General features: G+C 34.4%; 1 protein-coding gene across 15 annotated transcripts in view; it reads right to left on the reverse strand.

Annotated features, from left to right (window-relative positions):
* Positions 1-876: 876 nt before the first annotated feature.
* MFF (mitochondrial fission factor) overlaps positions 877-26,927 on the reverse strand; it is a 31,698-nt gene continuing 5,647 nt past the window's right edge. For 3 of the 15 annotated variants that reach the window (XM_069466547.1, XM_069466539.1, XM_069466517.1), the window contains 8 exons: positions 25,371-25,540; positions 19,045-19,133; positions 16,086-16,160; positions 11,547-11,705; positions 7,553-7,585; positions 5,951-6,010; positions 3,009-3,093; positions 920-1,754 (listed from right to left, as the gene is read on the reverse strand). In XM_069466547.1, the coding sequence (XP_069322648.1) occupies positions 1,623-1,754; positions 3,009-3,093; positions 5,951-6,010; positions 7,553-7,585; positions 11,547-11,705; positions 16,086-16,160; positions 19,045-19,133; positions 25,371-25,540 (803 nt within the window). In that variant the 3' untranslated portion in view covers positions 920-1,622. Of the gene's footprint in view, positions 1,755-3,008; positions 3,094-5,950; positions 6,011-7,552; positions 7,586-11,546; positions 11,706-16,085; positions 16,161-19,044; positions 19,134-25,370; positions 25,541-26,927 lie in introns of all 15 variants that reach the window. The other 12 variants (XM_069466640.1, XM_069466631.1, XM_069466526.1 and 9 more) reach the window with 11 other exon arrangements.

The following is a 26,927-nucleotide window of genomic DNA, read 5'->3' on the forward strand; positions in this document are numbered from 1 at the left end:
AAGGCTCCGAGTCTCCAGTGTTTGGTGAAAATCATCAGGGAGAAAAAAGAGCTTTTGCACTTCTCTCCCCAAACTCCTACTTTTATTTATTTTTTCCTTTGTGAAATCCTTTTCATGTCTGTTCAGCAAAAGAGGTGCTATTTTATCCATCATTTTTATTATTTTTGTGGTTTCAATTGGGAGGATCACTTACAGAAATTACCTTGTAATATATATAAAGCTAGAATTAATATAATTGCATCATTAACAAAAGTCACAAGACATTCATGGGCAAAAGCAAAAAAAAAAAAATTGTCATCAAACTCATAATAAACCTAAGTACAGAAAAGAATCTTCCTCCTAATAGTTTTTGGAGGCATGAGGGATAAGCAAGAAAAGAAGCATTAAATCTACCTATATCTGAGTATCTAAGGAATTTTCTCAACTGCCCTTCCCACAACTCAGTGCCTTGGAAGAAAGATAATGAAGATGTGTGGAGAATATTGCATCTAACTTAATTCTACCCATTTCTAAACCACAAAAGGGAAAATAAAAGTTTTGAGGACTAAAGGTTCCCAGGACTTGGTTTCATTGGTGAGTTCAATTCTCCTGAGATTTAGTATAATTATCAAGTAAATACAACAAAGGAAAAGTATATCCAACTCAAAGTATTTTAATCTGAACCACTTTATAGATACTATAAATTTGAAAAACACCTACAAAGCAACAGTGCCCACCACTACCAGGATGAAGATCGAAAAGGAAGTACAGTAGGCTCTTGCTACCTGCATTCATTGCTTTACTTCCTCCTGAGACAGAAAGACTCATGTAAGGTAATATGATACGAAATTTAGCTCATCACACAATAGGATGAAATAAAATCTTTCAATAGACAAATATTGCTTTGGTTGATAGTTTATTAAATACACTACATTTGTACCTTATTCTGTAGTTTCTTTAAATCATTCACACATGGACTTAGTAAAAACGTACTTTATAGAAAATCATCCACAAAACTAAAATGAAAATAAGAATGAAAATACTGCACACATATTAGATAAACTGCTGAAATGTTAGAAATTATTTTAATTTAATCTGTACAGGTGCTTAATGAAGGTAATCATGAAACATTAGGTGGTTTAATTTTCTTAAATCTGGCACCAGACCAAGACTTCAAAAGTGTTAATGTTGAAATACGGATGCAAACATGTCTATTAACAAAATTGTTTAATCTAATAGTGCTTGAGAAACAAAACAATATTGTTTTTCTTTTACAGATATTTTTCTAAATCCATTCTCTATACACTCTCGCCCATTCAGAATTAGTTGTGCAGACTGATGAAGCAAAAACTCAATTTCTTAAAACAAAACAAAAAAAACCCTAGAGCCTATTTACAAAACATGCAAAGGGAGAATTTTAAGTAGGTATTACTGTAGAACTGGTTAAAAGTGAATACGACTAAGTGACAGAACATACCTTTACTTCTACAAATAGAGGTCCTTCCCCCCCATTTTCTGGAAGAAATACATTTTCAGGGCATGGACTATAAAACGGCATACAATGCAAAGACAGAAACAAAGAAGTTTGCAAATCTTTTATATTTCCGCTGTTGAGACAATATTTTTGTGAGCTGAGGTTACCTCTAGCGGCGAAACCAGAGCCAACTATTAAGCAGCCAGAATGCTACAGTAATTGAATACATGACCATTTCTCTTTTAGCACGTTCCTTGTTCTCCTCTTCTAGAAGTTGTAGACGTCTATTTAGTTTGATTATCTAAGTGAAAAACAAATAAAAACAAAAAAATACAAAACAGAAGCTTTAATGCACAGAGTAACTGGATTCTTATAAAATAGTATAATTTGTCAAAAGAATTATTACAAACATGTAAAGTTTCATCATTTGTAGCAAAATAAACACAACTACATATAGAAAAAGATGTTATTCATGACAGCTTAAATTCACTAAAGTACCCTTTCCCTTCTTCAAATTTCTGAGTGAGATAGGGTCTATTCCCTCCTTGCTCGATCAGACAGGGAGGGGAAAACTGTTACACACACATTGCTATTCCAGTAGGAAAGACGAAGCACACATCTAGGCAGGCTTACCACAGCAGGAAGAACACAGGACTCCTGCCCCTTTCTATGCCTCTTCTATGAGCTTCTTGTCACTCAGCCTCTCAGCTATTCATCTTTAACCTGGCAGAACTGCCTTCTTTGTCCACCTCTCTGAGTTACTGAGAGGGTCCCATAAAATAACCTATTGCAGTGGGTCTTATGATAAGTCACCCAGGCCCTTCAGGTCTGAAAGGCCAATTCCCCAGGTGCTAGAAATGTTGCTGGCTGACAGCACCATCCTCAGCTGTTGGTCTTGACTGTGAATAGCCCTGAGCTGAACAACTGCTGCCTAAGCTCATGCTCCCTTACTGATTTTTACTTAAAAATACTTTATTTCATCCAATTTCCTTCTACATCTACTTGGCACAGACACAGTGAGAACACCAAATATGCCTTCCCCCATGTGTGTATGTCTGTGTGATTCTAGACTCTGTTGAAGTATAAATTAAAAATATGCATAAGCAAAACTGCAGGTCCAAAACAGCACTTATCACAGAATACAAGAAATATGTATGTAGAGATCCTGTGCAAACTGAAAGCAGCAGTTTCCAAAATAGAGTTATCAAACATAGTAACATAGGTCCCCAAAGTGGTTACTCTACATATCAAAAGCCAAACAAGCAATTTATGGCTGTACTAGTTTACTAAAATATCAAGATTTTTTTATCATCAGCCAGAATTACATCAGTCTATTTTGGTAATACTGTTTTATGCTGATCAAAACATGTAAATGACAGTTTAATATATCCTGAATCAAAATAAGAAAATAAATTATGGTTTACTAAATAGGTTGATAGATAATATATTCCTATTCATGGGTTCCACCGAAAAGAAAATGATAAAATGTTGGGAACTATCACTTTAAAATATTATATATCATTTAGGATTGTATCTTATTTGGTACATTAAATACCTGTCGTCTTAATGAAGCCGCATCTACAACAGTCATGTCATCTGACGTTCCTTCAATTGTTGCATCTATACCTGAAATGCCATACCTAGCAAATAAGAGATAAAAGTACAAGTGAATATTTAAATAGAACTAAGAGTAACCTGCAAGTCATGTAATGTGTAACATTCAAAGAAGTATTCAGAAGACTGGTATTTAAAACAATGTAAATTACCAAAATATTTTAGCACCTGGTTTGATACTAATACAGGAAAGGAAAAAGCTTAACAGCAGAACTATCCACAATATTGGAAAACTGTACTGAAACTTGGAGAACCACAAAAAACCCCGACTAATGATACAAATAGATACTTTTCAAGCCAGAGGGACTGGCAACACTAAAGAAGATCCCTGGCTGAAAAGGTTTGAGAGCTGTCACTCTAAGATATAACTAAATACAATTCTTATACAAACTATATCCATATGTAGTTCTATAGGCAGAGACTCACTGGAAGGGAATACAAAGTAGACTAAAAAAAACAAAAACAAAAAAAAACAACAAAACCCATCATGTTTTATTTCTCCTCCTCTTCTCATTGCCCCTTGCCTTGCCATTTCTACTCTTTACTTCTTATTTCCAATTACTTTCTACTGAATTCTCCTGCAGAAGCAATTATAAAATCTCCTGAATATGTCTTGCCACTACACTTAGACCCAGAATTGGCTCAATAATAAACAAGAGGCTGTGTATAAAATAATAACACTGAAAAACCACTATGACAAAATCCAGAGACAGCACATAAAAAGGTACTTTTTGTTTAAATGCAGTTACTTCTAAAGGGGCATTGATTTTTAAACAAATGACAATAAACTTCTGAAAAACAAAAATGCCATTCTTCTCCTTTGCCTGGATTTCCATGTTTTAAAATTTATTTCCATTAATAGCTATTAAGATACAATTTATATACTACACAATTCACCTCACCTGTATAGCTATTTTATACCCTATATGGTTATTTCAGTAAAATAGCATAGTAACACTTCTGAGTGAGCAGAATATAAACAAACTGAATTAAAAGTTACTCCTACGTAATCCAGAGAGTTGGCCCATGGGTCATCTATTCTAACATCTTCAGCAAGCCCCCATTACAAAAAGCACATTATTACACAAAGGGATACAAAGAATTATACTTTGTATCTGGACATGTTAAAGACAAATCTATTCAGAAAATTCTTCTGTTTCAAATACTATTAAAAGTAATCCAAAACACTTTAATAAATTATTCAAAACAAAATTTAAACAATGCATAGAATGTACTGACTCTAGATAATCTACAACAATCTCTTAATATTCCTTTTATAGGTAAAATTAACTCGCTTTCTCATTAATTGCCCTGTCCTCATGAGAACAGAGGAAATATCCTGGAATACTGAGGGTAATCTCATTACTTAGAGCAGTTAACTTCTAACTTAGTAGATGCTGGAACTTTGGGTTTACAAACATCTGAGTTAATAATCTTTTGAACATTAAAAAAGAATTGCTAAATGATTAGTGGAAAAAATAAGGATTCCTCTTTTCAACTTCAAAATAAAAATCTTCTATTTCCCCGGGTTCACATAAGAGAAGAATAATTGGGGAGTTGGGGGCGGGGGGAGCAGAGGGAACAACAGAAGCAAGTGCCTCAAAGGTAAAAGGACCTGAACTGAACATAAAGAATGAAATACAAATCAAAGGGATTACTCACAATTTAAATCCAGAATTAACTAAAGTTGTAGATATGTTTAAAGGAAATCTTCATTTGCAAAGAAATCTAAGGATATGGCAAAAGAGTTTGCCTATGTCATCCAATTTAAAACAAAAATATATTATTAATACTTCACAATGTGGTTTAAACTAAAACCTGTAGTTATCTGAACTAAAAACTCTTTAATAACAGCTAAGTGAAATCACTGGCTGATAATACTTTCACAAAAGAAAAGGATCACAAACTTAAAGAAAAATATAATGGAAAACTACACTGGATTGAATTAAGATTGTAAAAAGAAACAAGTCAGCAGAGTGATAAGGGACCACTACGGGCACACTTTTTAATTCCTCCAACATGAATTCCATATTAATGAGAAACTGATGTTTTCTCCTTTCTATTGCTTAAATGTGCCAGCTTCTTCTAATCATAGAGATAACACTGCTGGTTTTAAATCTACTGCTATCGATAAACTTAAAATAAACAAAACTGGTCTCTGAAAAAATTACTATGAATACCAATCAGCTTTAGCTTTTGTTTTTCCAGAAGATGGGAAAACTAAATGAGGATTTTGGCACTTGGGAACTGTAAGTATTTGTACATGCCATTCTGTATGCCCTTTTCCATGACAGGAAGAAATAATTACTCAGGCTAAGCATGTCTGAAAGTGCGAAAGGGGCAAAATTAAGAAAGGCAGGCTTAAATTAGCAGATGATAAAAACGCTTAAAACTAAATTCCCTTTCTAAATGTTCAACTTTCCTAATTGTTGGGTTGTCAATGCTGATTTCACTCAATTTAAGATGATGCCTTAAGACAGGTTTATCCACACACTGAAAGTGACATTACTGATAATTAACTCAAAAGGAAATGCTGGACAGAACCCAGGCAACAATTAAAAATGATATATATAACAACAAAATTTAAGATTATTTTTTGGTGTCTTAGCATGATCTCCTATAAGCTATTAAAACTGCACTTAAATAAAATATCTCAAATCATCACACCATGTCATAATTATTAAACATTTTTCCTCCTACTCTGCCAAACGTCATGATTGATTAGACTCACTGTTCTTAGAAAGAGGCAGAATGTACTCACCAAGGAAAGCTATAGAAGTTCAAGCTATAACGTAAAGGCATGGCTACTACATACATTGTGTTCTACAAAATACAAATTTTGTCAACCATTTGCCCTGGTAATTACAAAGTCTCAAAATTTACCTGACGTTGTCATGATGAGGGTTAGAAGTGGCGGCGGCAGACCCACCACGCAACACAGGTCTAAGGCAGGTTTTGCGGGAGAAGGCACAAGACAGAATCAGGAAACAGAGAGGTAGTAAAATAAAAGCAAAAAGAAGACAAATAAATGTCAAAAAGGATTATATTGTATGTTTCAATACAATATAATATCTAATACTTTAAAAGTCTTTGTCTCCTATGTCCTCCATTTTATGATTTTCAAAACTTTAACATTTTACAGTTGATTAACAAACCAAAGGGAAATCTATATTTATGTGACAAAACAGCACCAATACATAAAATAATTATTTTTGGTGCTTATACCTTAATTTATGAAATTTGGAGGACAACTCTGTTTAGAAAGTGTAATTCCTCTCTACTAGTTGGAAAAACAAAATCACTGTCAACTTTAAAAGCATGTAAGAACTGGTTAGTTGCACCTGCATGGTCATGGTTGCTCATCTGACAACAGCTCTACCTCAAAAACTAAAAATTTTAAGAAAGTTCCGTTTCTCAAAATCCCTGCCCTCTCACCTCATTACTTCTAATTAGTGCGTGATGTCTCAATGTAGCTGAGTCTCATTCAAACTCTCAGCTCTCCAAAGCAAAAATACAAGCCTCAGTTCTGAAGCTGAGAAGATGAGAGGACATGCTACAGCAAATGACAGAAGTGCAATAAAAAATTTGAGTCTGATCTTGAGACAACCAGGACTGACATACAGTGCTGCTGGAAATGAGGACTAAGATGCTCTGGAAAACTGTGTGGGGATCTTCACTCCGTACATACTTTGGTTCTAGAGAACAAGTAGTTCAGTTATCTACTTAGATAAGGAGTAACCTTTCCAATAAATTTTATTTTTCAAAATCAGAAAACAAAAGGTCCATGTGTTCACTGGTCAATCCTCCCCCAAAATAATCGGCAAGATTTACTAACCAAAAAAAGGAGATTGGGTTATAGGATCCATATAGGCATTTTAAGAATTATTAAATCCTATTTTTTCAATATCTAATTCTCTAAGTAACTGATCTGGTTTTGCCTGAATTTATGTATCAAGGCAATATGTAGTTACAGCAAATGTTAAATGCCAAATGCACTATTTGTTTCTGTAAGTTGGCACAGCTGTAGAATTCTGACTACAATTCAAATCACTATTTTCTGACAACTCAAGTTATACAAGAAAACTTTAATGTTTAGCTTCCATATGTCCCAAAGGTGCTACTGGTACTTAAAGAAATTTCTGAAGCCTAGAGGATAGGGATTCGGAGACTTTTGGGAAAGACACGTTTGACTTTTATTTTGTTGACTACAGGACATTGAGAAATCACATATGCTTGAGATGGGTTTTAAACTCATCCCATCCTACTGACATATTTACTCTGTGGTATCAGGAAATCTTACTTAACTACAATCCTAAATTATACTAATTTGAAAATGGTTAACTAAATGAAGCCACTGCTGTATGCTCCCTAAAACTTTTTTTAAAAAATGCATACTAATATGTTCAAATGGATCTGCCATAGTCAACATATTCCACCACAGAGATTTCCCTTTTATAATGCAGAGCCAGAAAATAATACAGTTACCTTTCACAACGTATTTCATTTTGTCTTCTCACACTGGCAATTGACACACATAATATAAAAGTAAATTAGACAGGTATTTGGCAAAGTTAGAAACTTCATTCAAGTACCACTTTCTACCATAAGTCTGATTTAATAATAAGAAGCCTTTCCAACAGTGTGCTTTGTAGAGTGGCAAAGGGAAGGAAATCCAAGGTTATCAAGTTCCAGCATTAACTTGTATACTGACATTTTTGAGTAACTATATGCTCTGACTTAACTGAATATGTGTTTCTTTGCTACAAAAATATAAACTGCTCTAATAAACAAACAGTTTGAGGGACCAGGAATTCACATTTGTTTAAAAGAAAAATTCCAAATATTGTATCAACTGCAACTTTACATTTCTCTGTCTTCCAAATTATGTATTTATAGGGATACTTGCCCAAATTATAAATTATTCACACACTGGTTTCTTATTCTATTCACTCAAAGTTAGTACAATCTGCCACAGAAAAATTGTATAAAAACAATCAAGCCCCTCCTAAAAATAAAACTTAAGCACAACTCATCTATCAATATTTAAATAATGTTATTACATAGGAACTAAGTTTCTTTCTTATTTTTGTTTTTGTTTTTTATTAGAGATGGGTCTCACATACTGTTCAGACTGGAGTGCAGTGGCTCTTCACCAGTGTCACCATAGTGCACTGCAGCCTTGAAATCCTGGCTTCAAGAGCTCCTCCTACCTCAGCCCCCAAGTAGCTGGGACTGAAATGGCACGCCACCATGCCTGGCTTTTTTAAAAATATTAACATTTTACATTGGAGAATGAGATACATAGCTACGACAGATGCAGGAAGACACAGGCATCTCCTAACCAGCAAAGGACCAAACTGTAATAGCATTTTAAATCCCACTGCCACTGACCAAAGAACATACCTGGTGCCCATCCCAGATGTTTTGGTAAATTTTCAATATATTAATTTTCCAAATGTATAGCACTAACCTGTGCAAATAAACTCCTAATGTGTAATTAGGATTTAACTTGGTTTTCATGTTGAGCTTGATTTAGAATAGATCATCTAAATTCTCATAAGAAAAAAAAAATGGTATATAAACTTTTTGACAGTGTCCTTCGATGTGTAAACTAAAAATAGTTCTTTTGTCAAACAACTGTGAATATGCATTATTTTATGACAATAAAACAAGCAGAAAGCTTTTGTGTCTTTCTTTCTGCCAAAGAGTTCTAGCTTAAATTACCTATACCTTTATGTGATGGCACAAGACAAAAGATAAGATACTGCATTAGCATTAACAGCCAAAGGTAAAAGAAAGGAAAAAAAATGATGTACAGAGCAAGGAACATAAAAGCACTTAAAAACTTTATAAGCAGCACTATTTTATAATCATGCAGAACATTATCCAAATTTCACATTCCTTTTTTTTTTTTTTCCCTTGCCTGGGCTAGAGTGCAGTGGCATTATCATAGCTCACTGCAACCTCCAACTCCTGGGCTCAAGTGATCCTTCTGCCCCAGCCTCCCAAGTAGCTGGGACTACAGGCGCGTACCACCATGCCCAGCTAATTTTTTTTCTATCTTTAGTAGAGACAGGGTCTCCCTCTTGCTCAAGTTGGTCTCGAACTCCTCAAGCAATCCTCCCACCTACATTCTTATTTCTTATATCTGAAAAGGCAGACACTACTAAACATAGTAGAAACAAAAACTGATCGGGCACTTAAAATTCTGATCAAATCCTGTTCAACGTTTAGATCATACGAGATGTGAATACAACTTTTAAAAAAGAAACCCGTTTCAATGATGAAAGCATCAATAAGATGGATGAGAATCTAACCCTCCAGGCTCCAAGGTAGCAACTAATGGTACAAATCCAGGTGCAAAGCATTATTAACATAACTCCTTCATGAATTTCATAAATCTTATTTAAGTGAATAAGAAAAGATAATTCCTTCCCAGAAAGGGGATTTTAAAGTTACCAATTCATTACAATATAAAAAAATAAAATAAAATTTCACTTAGAGTTCAAAATGGTTTTTCATAATAAGAAAATACAAAGTAAAGTTTACACTAGCAAGATTTCTGATTTCATATGCTTGGCCTTGAAGCAAATTTTTTTCCATTATGGAGAAAAAAAATCCATATTTTTACAAGTTCCATATCACTGCATTGAACTGTGTATGTGTTGATGGGAGGTAGATAATTTTAATGTAGTGAGACTGTCATCTAGCTATTATTTAAGCTGTATAGGATTTAGAAATATCTTTCTTAGTCAGGTATTTTCACTGTAATAGCATTTGATATGATATACTCTGACCTAATAATCTGGCCTCTTCTAAGGATTTATTGTAATTAAAAAGTTAAAGAGGATATCTGGTGCAGAATAAATGTTTTAAGGAGGGAGGAGAAAACAGGGCTTTGTAAATATTCATTCTTAAGTGTCAGATGTTTTATAGTCAATACCCTTTGAAAGATCTACCATACTAAATAAAGAATTTGAGGTCATTATCCCTGTATTATAAAGGTGGAGAAGTGGAGAAAATTCCTCAAAAGAATCCAGAAAGCTAGGTATTATCAACCTCCCTCTTTTTTTAAAACAGATGAGGAAAATGAGCCCAAAAGAGCTAGGCAATTTGTTCAAGGCTATCATGCAGTTACTTAGTCGGGTGAATCAAGATTGAATCTGACTGATCCCCTGAATCCATGCTTTTTCTTCTGAATCTTGCTGCTTCTTACAGCTTCCAAATATTTCCAGATTGTCTCTCAAGCTTCAAAGAGCATAAAAGGGACTCTAAACTCTTGGGGTGGGGGGGACAAGAAATATATATACATAAACATGTATATATAATTCTCCCTCACCATGAGCTTTCTCTTTAAGCTCTGTGTAGTGCAGCTCTGAGTCCTTGTGTCCAAATGCATACCATTAGATTAAACCCAGGGAAGGCTTAAAAAGGCCATGGATTCAACAATGGTAAGCAGTATGGACAAGTGCTCATGAAGTATGGTGAAATACCTGGGTCCTGTGTGAGAAATGAAAGCACTCAACAAGAAAAAGTTTGTTCAGAAAAAGCTAGAATACAAATCAGTTCTTATGGTAAGAAATAAGATTTATTGGAAGGGCCAACTTAATTTATTGAGAATTCTTTAGAATGCAAAAATTAACAACCTAAAAAACTGATAATGAAAATTCAAACACTGACTCTCAGAAGCCACCAGATAAATGTTCAGAGTTGAACTGACACTGAATGTACCTTTCCCACATTATGTCAAAAGAGATCCCCAAATTTCCTCCTTTTTAGAACACTATGTAGTAACAAAGGACAAAAGGTACTCAAAATAATTGCAAAAAATTATTTATATGAATAAGTCTAAGTATACAACTAATGATTTTACTTGGAGGTGTTCAAAAGTGAGATAAGTTATCAATACTGAAAAATATCAGTATTATCAAAAAGAGAATAGCACCTGGGATTTTAAATACAGGCCTAGAAATCCATAGTTAAGGAAGAAAGGGAAAAAAATGTCCTGGCAGCTACACTGACATCACCTTCTCAGATCTGCTTAAATCCAATCATGTCAGTGCCATAAATGATTAAATCAAAAGACTTCCTAAAGAAAACTAGTATAAAGGCCTACTAAAGAAAACTACTATGCTTTAGTCCAACATCCCACACTCAATCCAACAGTATCCCTCAGCATATCCCCAAATGAACTCAAGTACTTATACTAGGTCAGTAAAGCCTTTGAGAAAAGTCATTACACTTTCTATGCATAGTTAGTAACTACTCTCCTTGACAGAAGGAAAGCTAATGTAGTCCTGTGAAATGTGAATTTTGGACAATAATTTCAAATTAAAAGAAAGCAAAGCAAGCTGTTTCAAACCATTGCATCTTAGAAAGAGACTAGAAAGTGCAAACAAAAGGAAGACACCACAGTCCACTAAACAAGAAGCCAAAAAATATGCAATAAAGCTGGCAAGAGCCACTGATGGCTAATCACCTGCGATTTTCATCCAGCACATCCAAGATCTGCTGGTAAGCCCTACGAGTAGAAGACTGGATAAGCGACAAAATGCCACGAGCAGAGGAAAGATTAGCTCCATCTTCAGGTAATATATGGGGAGGACAGACCCGAGCCTGTTGTGGCGATGGTGTCACACTGTTTGCACAAGCACAGCAAATGAAGAGAAAAACACTCAAGTCAGATTTTTATAAAACTTCAGCCGAGCAGTTTTTATCTTAGTTTTCTTAGTTTATCTCAGTTTTCTTGCCCTTTTTTCCCCACCCTTTACTCTCCCCACCACAAGAAAATAGTAAAATCGAAGAATAAACATTTTGAATTGTTTTAAAAAACTAGCTACAATGTAGCACTTATAACTATGTAACCCTAATCATCAATGTAAACTAAATTATGAATGAACAACTTTGGAGAAGGAAGAGATCTAGAGCAATGAATGTGTCCAACCTCTAACTTTGAAGGAGCAGCACTTTATTTAGTGTGTATATTCCAATTCAGTAAACCAAATCTCCAAGAAATAACACTGCAGTCAACTCATGGATGATTAGAAGAGTAGGATACGGAATTCTGGTATATAGGTATCAAAGTTTAAACACATCAATCCAAAGAGATTCCATGAAACCCCATTTAAAATATTAATACTTCACAAAGACAATGAAACAAGCAGAGTTTATAATGAGTAAATGACATAAATGGCATTGATTTAAAGATGAATTAAAGACTCAGAAAACTAACAAAAGCATGTTGATTGTTTGTTTAGTTATAGTAAAGCATATGTTCTCTAGATGAATGACTAAAACATAAAACTACTCCCAATTCTGTGACTATGTACAGTAAAAGAAGACAAGGACACTTCTGAAATTATCAAGATGGCTGATGAGTAATGGCCTTCTCAGTGACAGTAACATTCATCATTCTTTCATGTGTGGGCTGAGATTCACAATTTCTTTTGGCTCCACTTCCAGTGCTTCCTGAAGACTGACCACATTTGAATGAAGCAATTTTTACAGCTCTAACCTAAACTCTTAAGATCTGTGTATTTTCAGAGAGCTGTTTAACATTAGAGCATGATTAGCTATATGAGCTATTTAACTGAAATATGGACTTGGTATTTGGTATTTTACAATAAAAGGACTACAACACTAGGATGAAGGGTCAACATTGTCAATGTCAACAGCAAAATATATCAAGCTAAACTTCATCCTTGTGTATTGTATCCAAAAGAATAGAAGCAAAGCAGCTGGGAGAAAATCTTTTGACTGTGTAATTTTTTCTAACTTAACATGTATTTGTTTGGAACCCATAAAATAAGTCGGATAATTTTGAAGGGATAATATTGTCATCTAATATTATTCCCAGAGTCTCAGAAAATTAAAAAACAAAATCTCCACAATTTTGTGAATAAATCTGAATGGCTTTATGGTTCAAAGAAAGAGGTACAATAAATATGAAAACCATGTTTTCCAAAGACTATTTAGAAGAGAAAGATCCAAGCCAAATCTTGGCAGATTAAGCATTAATCTATCAAGTCTGATTCACCATAGGAATTAGGCCTAATGGTGTCAAGATAAACTCAAATTTTCAGATGCAGTCTCATGACCAGTGACCCTAAATGTCTGTCCAAAGACTGGGAATCTTTGGGAATGTATATAAGCCAATGTATCAACTGACCCATGGTACTTGGCAAAACCCATACTGGGCATTCTAGAAAAGTTAAAAAAAAAAAAGGATATTTGGTATATAAATGGTCTATATGCTAGTCTTGTGCTCAGCATTCTCTTTAAGCAGCGCTGTGAAAACCTGAAGCTCTTGCTGCTTGTGAGAAACCAGACTGAGCCCATATGAAAAAGTATCACCAGAGGCAGGATTAAAAATGGCCCGTTCTGCATCAATATAAACAAAGTCAATCTTTTTATTTATTTATTTATTTGAGACAGAGTCTCACTCTGTCGCTTGGGCTAGCCATGGTGTCAGCCTAGCTCACAGCAACCTCAAACTCCTAGGCTTAAGAGATCCTCTTGCCTCAGCCTCCCGAGTAGCTGGGACTACAGGTACATACTACCACTACCACACCTGGCTATTTTTTTTTTTCTATTTTTAGTAGAGACGGGATCTTGCTCTTGCTCAGGCTGGTCTCAAACTCCTGACCTCAATCAATCCTCCCACCTCAGCCTCCCAGAGTGCTAGGATTACAGGCATGAGCTACCGTGCCTGGCCAATAAACAGTCTACCTTACACTCTCCTTGATAGAGATGCTGGCATAACTGCCTAAATTTACTTAAGCATGGCAATAATGTCAACAAACTAAATCTAAATCCAGGAAAAAGGTTTAATGGATTTCTGCCCATTACAAATTTAAAAAAAAGGGTTACTTCCTTTGAGAAAAATCCTTTTGCCTGAAACAAATAATAAGGAACTGTTGATTTAAATTCTAAAATTACGAGTATTTTCTGTCCACACATAGGAAATGAGGTGGCCACCTTATAAAATAATCAAGCATAAACTAACTTAAGATTAACTGCAAAGAATTCTTAAGATGAAATGCACATAAGGTTGGATTCTAAAACAATGTATAATATCTCTTCCAATTCTGAGATTCTATGATTACATGAAATTGGAATGTGGTAATAAATGGTAATAAAAAGGATCTTACGTGATCCTCAATTATAACTTAATAAGAAAAATATATAAAGATAAAATGAAATTAAGTCTTTATCAATACTAGTAAAGATACTTATTTCATCAAAACCAGCATCAAAAACATATTAAATTTCTGGTTGTTTCTCAAAACAAATTAAAATTTCAGAGATTAGTAAGAAATTTAAATTTTCATTCATTTATATGGCAATCTTCTATAAATAGTAAAAACAAAAGGGAATATTTTTTAAATTAATGACCACTTTTGCCAGTATACTTATAGATTAAATGCCCTTGATTGTTAACATTTATTTCCATCTACAGATTAAGTGAATGATTACATCATAAGATGAGCAAAACTACCTTAATAATTAGAAGCAATACATAATTTAGAAATTCTCTTTTTTTAAGCTGTATGCAGTCTTGTAAGACTTTTTACAAATAAATTTAAGAACAAAAAAGAATAAGGCACAATTTAGCAATCAGTCTGACACTAGTCAGAATGTCCCACACTGGCATCAACTGCGGAGGGAAACTGCCTTTAGAGTTAGGTTTCATGTCTGTCCACTCACGTATGCAACGAAGGTTTAGTTACTTTTTGTTGTTTTGTTTTTGACAAAAGAACTATTGCAAAAAATAAAAAAGTAAACATATTGCAAAGGCACTGAGAAGATTATTTAAGCAAATGTCATTATATGTATTAGTAATTTAATAAAAATGCACTTTAATGATAAATTGATCCTAGTAATGTTATAAAATAGCAAAATCTCAACTTCACTTTTTTAAAATAAAAGATTAGAAAATTTTGAAGAAAGCACTGATGCTTACCACATTTCATTAGTAACAGTTCTACCTCATGCTTACACAAAATCTTACTGCATAAGAATTAAGTAAACAACACTAGCCAATGTCAGAACTAAAATTAAATTAAAATTTGCTTGGCGTAACTATGTCATTATTAAAAGGTAAGTTCAAAGTCAAGTACCTCTTTTTCTATGGGTTTTATAGGAATAATGTTTCTCAAACTGTGAGTTTAACCTCTTCAGTGAGGTACCAACCAGCCTCTTCCAAAACATAGTAAAGGTAAAACAATAAAACAGAAGAGAAAAAATTTTCACTAAAACATAAATTTTGTATTAACTTCTCTTGGAATTTTAAATAGAGAAAAAACTTTAATATGTTGCCACTATCTAAGGCAATCTACTAGCTCCTAAAAGCACAATAATAGAACCAGAATAAGAGAAAAAATCATTGGCTGTCAGTGTGGTTTCTTCTGTTGCTTAAGAACTATATTAGCAGGTGAATACTTATATTGCATACCCAAATGTCTCCCCCATGAGAGGCCATTCATTTTGTCACACTTATAGAAAGAGTGGATTTAATAATCATAAAAAAATTCTCCCAAACATAATTTTAATCTATGGAATTATAAAACAACTTAAATGACAAGCCACACTTAGACTCCATTCTCCTTCTGGGTCAAAATAAAAGAAGAAAAGACAGTGTGCTAAAATTTAAAAAAGGACTGGGATCACTGAACCTGATGAAGTTGAATCTGTAGAGAACTAATATGCCAACCAAATCAAAATAAAGAAAACAGAAAAGAATGCTTGGTCTTTACATGGAAATTATTCTATTTTCCTTTCACCAAACACCCAAAATCATACAGAACTTCCTTAGTTGGTCTAGTTATTTTCTTAACTTTATTAAGATACTGTATGATGACAGTTTGAGAAATCCTGAAACAGAGGCACTAAAAAGTCAAACAGTAAGAGAATTAGGGTATTACAGGCCAATTACCTGGTGAAATAGATTAGTTTTAACATAATCCTGCAAAATTAAAACAACTCCTACTTGTGAAAAGCAGAGCAGATAAAATCTTACGTGTACTCCGGTGCAGAAATCGGTGCCTGGAACCTTGAAATTTTATTTCTTGGGGCAGAATCTGATCTGTGCCACCTTAAATAATAATTATGCTTCTTTTACATATTCAGCTTTTATAACACAAAGAAAAATATAGATACGATTCTACCATTCAGAATTCATTTTTGGGCCAATAGCTGACAATAATCAATCCTGTTGCCCCTTCAAAGTAATTAAGAAAACAAAGGCCAGTGCTCCTGTTCTTATACCTGTTCATACTTCTATTCTTAAAGCCACAGAATAAAGTAGAGGCAGGCAAAGGTTCATGCACAATAATGCATAACAATCTCACATTACAAAGAAAAGACTAAAGTAGGTACAGACAGCAAGAGTTTAATAATTACTTTAATAAAGGTAAAATATAGCTGTATTGTATTGTTCCTTACCACATTAACAATAAATATATACTATGCTCATTACACAAAATTCCTGAAGTTAATAAGATGTAAATTCTTAAAGATGAATTCAATTATAAAGTTAACAATGGTAGAAGAAAGGACAAGGTTACATTTTTAACAAAAAGATGATTAAGTACCTTACCATACATAACATGGTAAGATACATAACCATACCAAAAATATGGGTAATGTTAAACATTTTGCTTTGAAAATGTATAGTTAAAAATTCATGTTACTTTTACTACCAAAAGTGAGATTTTCAAAATATGAGATTTTCGGTTTTATTAAACATCTGAAAAATGCTGTGAAAGTAACTCTAAGAAAAAAAAAAAGAAAATCAAATATTAGCAGTGTTCATCTTTTCTGTTACAAGGAACTTATGTTATTGGGTAGGTGCAAAAGTGTCTATTAACTAATCATCTACTCTAGTTCATACTTCACTGGACTGGTTTTCATACATAATAGAGCTGTTTCCTTTCTGTTCAGCTGAATGCAGCAACCAATAATATATACTTTGTGAGAAAAAACAAAACTGATGGTATACTAAAATAATCCTGTATTTACTTTATTAATATGAACTGTCAAAGTAATTAAGGATCTAAACAGTAAGCTACATCTTTACAAAGCAGAAAAGTTTACTAGAAATCTTTTCGGCCTTAAAAAAAATTACAAAAAGAAAATAACTAAAGCCCTTAGGTGTATGTTTAATCATTCTGATAGGATACTAAAGATCAAGAAGCTACCTTAGCCATAAACTATGTAGCCTTTCTACCATTTGTATGACACATTGGAAACAGTCCAGAAAATGGATTTCATGGGTTTGCTGATATCACTGCCAACCAGATACCTTCAGGGAAACACAATTAATCATAAAAAATTTCATATTATAATAATAGTTGAACTTTTCAGACAAGTATTCCCTGAAGGAGATATATATTCATTTTAACTTACTCTCTTCCTAAATAACCCTTCAGAATAACTATAGCTATCTTACGAGACATTTCAAGATTCTCCAAGTACAGCAATCATAGTTCTCCTTTGCACTTAACACAGAGAATAGGATTTCAATAAGGCAAGCAAATAATTTATCTTGAAGTTGGAATTTCACTGATTGATTGAAACACTGACTTCTTTCAAAGCAAGGATAAAAATATAGGAGAAAAAAATCCCCTCTCTACCCTGACTATTATAGACCCTACCCTATCAAAGTCCCTTCTGTATGCCTATACTCTATAGTCAGGTCCAAACTAGAATTTAATATGGTATAATATAAATAATATAATTGTATTGTGCTCTAGTAATTTTGTAAACAAAATTATTTTGCTTTTACCTAGATTTGCTGGCCCTAAGAAGAGATGTATCATCACCTGATTCTTGCATAGTTCCCAGAAAAGCTAACATGATGCTTGGCATCAAATATGGTTCATGATGAGTTTGTAAAAATTGGCCAAAAAATTGATAAGAAATATTAATTTACATAAACAATCTGAATAATTTAAAAAGCCACCATTGCAAATGGTTTTCAGATTTAAAATTCTGACCAGTTTCGAGAAGTATTTTATTTGTAAAAATTCATTACTTTTAATAAAACAATTAAAAAGCATTTGCCTGATCTAAAACATCTTGTGGTAGGTTTACGATCAGGGTATGGTAATATAGTCAAATGAGAAAGAAAAGTTTAAACAAATAGTCCTTTAAGACATTGACTGCCACACTAGAAAAAAAATTTTTTTCCCTTGGGGCCAGGGTGTTTTATTATGAAAATAGAATAAAAATTCTGAAAACAAAATGATCCTAATTTAATAAAAAAATTATTTTTTATTATTTTCTGTGCATGAGTTACATGCAACTTGAAAAATAGTTCACGTGGCTCCCAAAGTAAAAAGACGTGTGAGTTACATATGCTTCATGAAGCCTCAGGCTCAAAACTAGTGTGAATTAACTACAACTCATACGACGGTTAATGTATTAAACAACACACTTGTATTTTTTGAAAATGAAAGGGATCTAATAATTCAACGGATCAGTAGGTAGAAAGCTAAAAAATACTCCTGGAAAGAGAATGCCACTTGTCTATGCTACATTGTTTACCATAGCTCATTAGCAGTAAAGCTGGAAAGCACTAGTTCACAATCTATGACAACTTAAACTGAAAATAAAGATATTCTGTACTACACTTTCCTTTTTTATTTTTCAATCTGAAGGCTGGTTAAACATTTTTAAAGACTGCATATAATTGAGCACTTACATTTATCAATTTGTCTTAAGTATACTTTATAGAAGAGTTCCCAAAAAAGCAAATCATACTTATAGAAGAGTATCATACACATAGAAGAGGATAGTATTACTGAAATTGTCTCACAACTAACAAAATGGCCAGATTTCAAGACTATAAAAAGTACTCCAAAAATGTAAAACAGATTTTAAAAACTATGGAAAGTAATTATTTAGAAAAAGATGGGCACAGACAATATACTGAGAAAACTTACAAAGGAGATACAATATTCAGTGGTTCTACTCACATAGAATCATTTCTGACCAACTGTCCATTTTGGCGAACAGCATTTTCACTCATAGAGCGCTCTCTTTTTAGTCTGCCAACTGCACGGATCTGTTAAGGCACAAAGAAAGGGAAGGAAATAGAATATATTCTTAGTAGCCTAGTAGCTGCTTAGCATCAAAAGAACTTTAATCCAATGCTACTCACAAAATTTACAAAGAACATAACCAAGAATTGCTGCCAGGCATGTGTCTTACAGAAAGATTTGTTTAAAAAACAAAAAAAAACCAAAAAAAAAACAAAAAAAACTCTACTTACTATATAATGCAGAAAAATTTAGGAATGCTTATTTACTTTAAAATAAAAGGTACTCTAGTTTCTCTTTCAGTAACAATCTTTGTATAATTACTATTTTTAATAATTTACATTATATGCTTATTTATAAGAACAATTTATAGAAATTTTTAAAGGCACATATATTATAGGAAATGGAATATATCTGTATACAAATAAATGTTTCTAGCTTCTAGGGTTAAAACAAATGCAGATTTGGTTGAATATTTGAAAACTAGACTAAAAAAAAGGATCTTTCTAGCTTAATGGTTTTAGCATTCCAGAATGGCCACAATCTCCCACAATCTCTATGTCCACATGCTCCTCTTATAAAATGTATCTTTGACCTTCTTCCATTAAGTGATAGAATCTATGTTCCCTTCCCTTGAAATTGGGGGTTAAAAAAAGCAAGCAAGAAAGAAATTGAGTGGGCTGGTGACTGCTATAGAAATGATGCAATATGAGTTTTGAGGCTAGGTCATAAATAACAATACAGGTTCCCCCACCCCTCCTTGATCGTGGTTGGGACAATGGCACCATAATGTGAGGAAGCCCAGGCAGCCACATGGCAAGGCCAAGTACAGGTGCATCACCCAACAACCCTAGTGGAGGTCCAAGACAACAGCTATTATCAAGTGACATGTGAGTGGGCCTTTAGATGACTGTAGCTTCCAGCTGCTGAATCATTCTTAGCCTTTGAGACTTCTACCTTAGGCCTCAGACATGGTGGATCAGAAACAAGTTTTCCCCGTCATGCCCACTACAAATTCCTAACCCACAAAATCCAAGAGCAAAATAAATAATTTTGTTTAAGCCACTAAATTTAGAGTGGTTTGTTATATACAGCAATAGATAACTAGGACAGTGGTAATCACTACCTTTCCTGCTTGTTTAGAAACATATATATATATATATATATATATAGTTAAACTAGAAACAGCCACAGCAACTTCATGGTTAAAAAAAAAATTAAACTATCATAAAGGACACCTAGTATGTGAATCAAAGGATTTGAAAATTAAAATTTTCAAAAATACCAATCTATACAGGTATTTTAAAAAGAGTTGGGAGTATTATCAGGTTATATGCACCATCATCAAAGCAGAATAGATCCTGTATTTCATGCCAACAAAACTTAAAAGCACACTATGCAACCCATAATTTCAGAGCATGGTTTTAACTTGGTTATGGTTATGAACCATTTATTATTCCCCATCTAAACAAAGGGGAAAAATAATCTGAAAACAGAGACATTAACTTTGGAGCCTACTGTAAGAGTTTTTTAAGGTTAACTCCCAAAATTACCTTTAAGCAACTATATATAAAATATAACATCTCCAAAAACCAAGTGCATTTTATTCACATACAGTGAGCAGGCTGGCTTGTATGAATCCCACTGATACTTGCCTTCCTAGCTACTGTAGAGTTGTGGCTGTTTTCCCTACAGTAAAACAGCTCTTCTACACAGCAGGGATCAGGATGACTTATCTATTAATTCAGAACCATTCTTACTGCTATGTTGTGAGCACTAACATTAAGCAGGACAGGAAATGATGGAAGAAAACAAGTACATCCATGACTTAAACACAGCCTGAGAAGCTAGAGGATCCTAAGTCTACTGCTATTTTTACCACCTAAAATCCAATTTAAAATATAACATAGACATTGAGCTTGATATTACTGCCATACTGAGGCAAAAAGCAACTATGGGGAGAAGAGCTGAACCGGTAATTGCAGGTTAAGGGGAGAAAACATGGAACAATATGTCAGCAGTGAAAGGATCACACCTATGCTAAGAGGGCCATGAAATAGTAGCTATATAAAGAATGTGAACACACATCTCTGAATCTTCCATGGATGAATGTGTTTATATACATACAATTGAGTTGTTCTTTCTTTTTCCTCTTCTCTCCAGACTTTCTGCTCCATTCTGCTCATTGCAGTCCCAGATCCTCTTTCCATAGATGTGGGGGAAGGAAAGGGAGTTAAATAAACCATCATCAGATTGTGATCAGGCCCACATCCATCAGGTTCTTGATTTTCTGAGCCACTGCAGGACCCTTTTAAGTATTCACTAAGTGCCCAGGAATCCTGCATTTGTTTTAGGATGTGCCATATAGCTAGGTGACTCGTAACACTTCAGGTCAGCTATGGTCTTCTGCTTCTCATCCTCAGGGTTGTCATGTCAATTGAAGTGGGCCATCTGTGCTGCTTCCTTACAGTAGGATTACAGGTCTAGAGCCTTCTGTCAGATATCCATGGCTTTTGTATTATCCTTCAGGTTCCAAGACTGCTTTCTAAGCATAATCTGTGATGAGGTTGGTTCTAGGTGGATATTATTTCTCCCACTCCTTGAGCTCTGGCTGTACACTTTGTACGTGATTGTTGTAGAATTCGGCATTCTATGGATGCCATTTGATGGCTTCTGTATAATGCCTACATGGCTTAGAGATAGTACCTTTTCTGAAAATATTCATTGCCTTTTGTTCTTCTCTTCCAAAATCAGGAAGGGGTTTATATAGGCCAATTTTGCTCTTCCAGATCATTTCTAACTATTGACGGTTCTTGGGTGTATTTGGGGTTCAGTGCTCTTCCAAAGATTTATTATAGAAATGGATGGCACTCTTGTACTTCTTTGAAGTAAGAGTTGCCAATTTGGGCAAAAGATCTTACAATCTATCTTTAGACCAGTCTGTTTTCTCTTCATATGTCTCACAAAGCTCTCGACATTTATTGTAGATGATCTTTTCAAAGTGTGCTACTGCTTGATTGATAGGATATAATGGAGTCTAAATTTTTGACTCAGTCACATTGTTCAAGGCTGTGTCAAATCTTTTTACAGGCATCTTTTTCCAACTCTTTCTTTGCAGTTCTTCTTCCTTGTTCTCTGGCTCCAGTTGGGGCTCCTTTTTGAGAGGAGGTAGTATCAGTGTCACAGCCTCTTCCTAATCAATCATTCACACTGCCCGATCTACCACAAGAACACTGAGAATTGTCATGACTTGAGAGTATTTTGTAGTTTCATGCCCAGATCACATGGTTTATGGCACAGTTGCTTTATTAGTTTCCTGTAGGCAGAATCACCAAGCAATGGTCTTGTCCTAGAGCTGCTTTCCAAATATTTATAGAAATTAGGCACACTGAAAGAATTCACTCATTTCCTCACTTCCAGCCAAGCCTCCAGATTTTATAAGCTTCTTTGAGCTAGGGTATTATTTATGTCATGTTTTAAACCTTCCTCATAGGCTGACTTGGGTTTTTTAAGCAAGTTTAAGAATGCCAGGTACAGCTGCCTTTTACAAATTTATCATTGCATCAGTCAGGCTTTAGACAATTTTATTGCCTTCCTCATAAGCCTTCTCCTGGTAGTCTCTTTCTTGACATAGGCCAGTGATTCTCAGCTGGGGATGATTTTGCCCTCTAGAGGACATTTGGTAGTGTCTGGAGATTCTTTCTTATTGTGGTAAAACACATATAACATACAATTTACAATTTTAACCATTTTAAATTTACAATTCATTGGTGTTTAATACACTCATAATGTTGTGCAATCATCACCACTATCTAGTTCCACAACATTTTCATCACCCCAAAGGGAAACCCAATACTGATTAAGCAGTCACTCTTAATTCCCCTCTCCCCCAATCCTCTGGCAGTCACTAATCTGCCTTTTGTCTCTATGGATTTGCCTATTCTGGATATTTCATTTAAGTAGAACAATGCAATATATAACCTTTTCCATCTGGCTTCCTTTTTTTTGAGACAGAGTCTCGCTCTGTCACCCCAGCTAGAGTACAGTGGCATCACTGCAGCTCACAGCAACCTCAAACTCCTGGACTCAGGTGATACTGCTGCCTCTGCCTCCCGAGTAGCTGGGACTACAGGCATGTGCCACCATGTCTGGCAATTTTTTTTGTTTTTTCTAGAGAGGGGGTTTGCAATGTTGCCCAGGCAGGTCTTGAACTCCTGGCCTCAAAGGATCCTCTCACCATGGCCTCCTAAAGCGCTGGGATTATAGGCATGAGCCACTGCACCCAGCCTCGTTTTTTTTAATGGCTGAATAATGGTTACTACATGGATATGTCATATTTTACTTATCCATTCATCAGCTGACAGCCATTTTAGTTACTTTTACCTTTTGATTATTAGAGACATTTTTGATTGTCATGACTTGGAAGATGCTAATAGCACCTTATACATAGAGATCAAGAATGTTGTTAAACATTCTACAGTGCTAAAGGACAACCCTCACCATAACAAAGAATTCTCCAGTCCAAAATGCCAACAGCGCTGAGGCAGAGCAATCTTGCATCCACCGCAGAATGATTACTACAGAACAAATGGTTCTGGGGATCCCAGTTTATAGATTCTGAGTAGTATATGAAAGAATCATCAATGCTATCAGGACTCAGGTCCTTACTGCTCTTCTGTTTCTATTTTTAGAAGCTGCTAGAACTCTGGATCCTTCTCCCTACTTCCTCCCCTACTCATTGGTTGATGGCCTCTTGAGGGCTACCGGACCCTCCTATAAACCTGAAGTACAAACCATCACCTTCACTTTCCTCTCAATAGGCAGCTGGCACTAATCTCAGAAACTCCACTCTTAGGTCTCAGGATTTGGCTCCTGCCACAGGATTTTAACTTTTTCATAACAATAACATTTATACACATTGACCTTTTAACATGAAGTAGAACAAGTTCTAAACGTATTATCATATTACATGTGTTGTTATATTTAATTCTCACAATAATCTTATGCACTTGGCACTGTTCATATCGTTAGAGATAACTGATAAATAACTTGCCCAAAATTATGTGGTTAATAAGTGGCAAGGTAGGCCTTTAAAATTAGGTCTAATTCTCAGCCAGAGTTTCTCATCCCAGTGCTATACACTCTGGGCATTTATCACATCTGATTATCAAAATGAATGCAGGGGTGAACCCCATATAGTCTTAAAGCCTGGGTCTACTAAGGGCAATCCTGGTAAACTTTTCTTGCTGTAACTAGGCAGAAAGCAAATTTCTGAAAGCAGGAACTACGTTTCATTCATTCTTATATTGCATACAGTGTCTCAAACATAAAAGCTCAAAAAATGTTTGTTAAATAAAATTCTGCAAGTATCTTAGTGCCTTCTTGCCATGTAAATACTCAAATTTAGTGCTTTTCACCAAGCAAATATCTAGAATGTCCAACCTAGCTATGTTACCTCAATTACCTCAGCAGAAACTTACAACCTAAGAAAAGGTTACACCTAGTCCTACAAAAGTGCATTGCCCTAGGTTATATGGGTGGTTTTTACCCTCTTTGGAAAGGACTATATGAAAAATGAAATCAGACACAAGCAGTACCATTATTAGTAAAAACTTTTGCTTACACATCGTCTTTGGCCTCATGACAACACATTAGAAGTTCAGAAGCTATACGAGAAAGATGCAACTACAGAAATCTTTCTGGAATTCAAAGAAAAAAAGCTTCAAAAGCTTGGCTCTAAATCAATGGCAGATGCAAGATTTGAACTATGCTACTAACACCTTTTTAGTCCACACTGCTATATTTAAGTCAACATGTTATGTGGTAGGGCAGCTACCTCAATAGAAATCTTTCATCAAGTAACGAGAATGTGTAGCATCAAGGCAAAAAGAGCTCTCTTTTTCCTATCTGCCAAAATGATTTTACAACAAAGTGATGCATTAATTTTCTATTGCTAAACTTCCCAACTTTTTCTGTAATGCTTAAAATGTTAACACTTAGCCATAAAAGCTCTTTCTTCGAGACGTTAACAATACTTTCCACAAAATTTTCATTTTCCTAAAATATAATATCTAAATAAAAAGCAATGGCATAATACTTTATTTGGGGTATTTATAAATCAAAATTGATATAAGTGAATATTCCATATGGAAAGCTCAATTATATACTACTAATGTTACGACTTATAGTTTCTTAATGCCTCTCTCAACTTTCCTTTTTGTCTATATTATTTCAAATTCTGCTGATGTGAAAACTCTACTTACTTCTTCATTTTGAGGGGTTGTAGGAGGTCTTTCTAAATCCAGAAAATCTAGTGGTCTTTCACTTAGTGTAAGTACACGAGGTGGTGTTTTTAGTGCCAGAGGTTTAAAGGGAGTTGACTGAATAAGGTCAAGATCTGCTGGTCTTGAAAATGAAACGTCTTCATTATTTCCTAAGAGTAAGAGGGGGGAAAAAAAGGAAAGAGAGATTTTAAAAAGATAGTGATTTTGCTAAAATATATTTACCTTCTCCCACTTTTGAAATATTAACCTACCCAATAAGCATTAGTTTCTTTACAAATATGCTTTCAGCATAAGAATTGACATTTCACTAATTTTTAACATTCTGGTGTAGAAATGATAAAGAAATTATGCAACACATAATATATGACAAAGAACTGGTACCCATAATATATAAAAAAAAAACTTTTAAAACACCCAATTTTTCAAACTGGCAAAACGTTTGAGTAGATACTTCACAAACAAGATCTATAAACAAGCCAAAAAGCACACAGGCAAATGTTCAAAATTATTAACATCAGGGAAATAGAATTATTTGATGCCACACACCAACTCAAACAGTGAGAATTAAAAAGACTGACAATACAAAAAGTTGGCAAGGATAGGGGGCAACTGAAACTCTCATCCACCACTGATTGGAATTGAACACAGTACAACAATTTGGAAAATAGCTTGGCAGCTTTTCAAAAAGTTAAACATAACTTACAATATAATCCAGCAATTTCACTTCTAAAGATAGGAAAACATACATCCTCACAAAGACTTGTACATGAATATACACAGTAGCTTTATCCCTAACAACCTCAAACAGGAAACACCACAAACATCCATCAACAGACGAATGGATAGATAAACAAATTATGGTGTATCCAAACAGTGAAATATTACTCAGTAATGAAACGGAATGAACTGATATCTGTAACAACATGGAAGAATTTCAAAAACATTACACTTAATAAAAAAATCCAAACAAAAGAGCGTATACTCTATGATTCCATTTTTATGAAACTCTAGGAAAGACAAATTTAGTCTCTGGTTATAGGAAGGAGATCATGGTTGCCCAGAGTTGTGGGGTAGGGACTGACTGAGAAGGGGCTCAAGAGAACTTTCTGGGGTAACAAAAATGTTCTATATCTGGACTGTGGTGGTTACATGGGCATACGCATTTGTCAAAACTCATCAAGTGTACACTTAAAATGTATATGTTTTATGTATGTAAAACCTCAATAATTAGTTGGATTATTAAAAAATACTGTTTGAGCTGAGCACAGTGGCTCATGCCTGTAATCCCAGTACTTTGGGAGACCAAGATGGGAGGATCCCTTGAGCCCCAGAGTTCGAGGCTACCGTGAGCTATAATCAGCCCACCACACTCCAGCCTGCATGACAGAGCAAGACCCTGTCTTTAAAAAAGAGAAATACTGTTTGAAATTCAGACTACTATAATGAATAAAAATTTCAAAAAGATAACGTTGAGTTTCCCAACCCCTTTTCTATATAATATTTTGAAAAACCTAAAAGTTTTCATAAAAATGCATA

The sequence above is a fragment of the Eulemur rufifrons genome, chromosome 1, assembly GCF_041146395.1.
Source record: "Eulemur rufifrons isolate Redbay chromosome 1, OSU_ERuf_1, whole genome shotgun sequence".
Classification (NCBI taxonomy): Eukaryota; Metazoa; Chordata; class Mammalia; order Primates; family Lemuridae; genus Eulemur; species Eulemur rufifrons.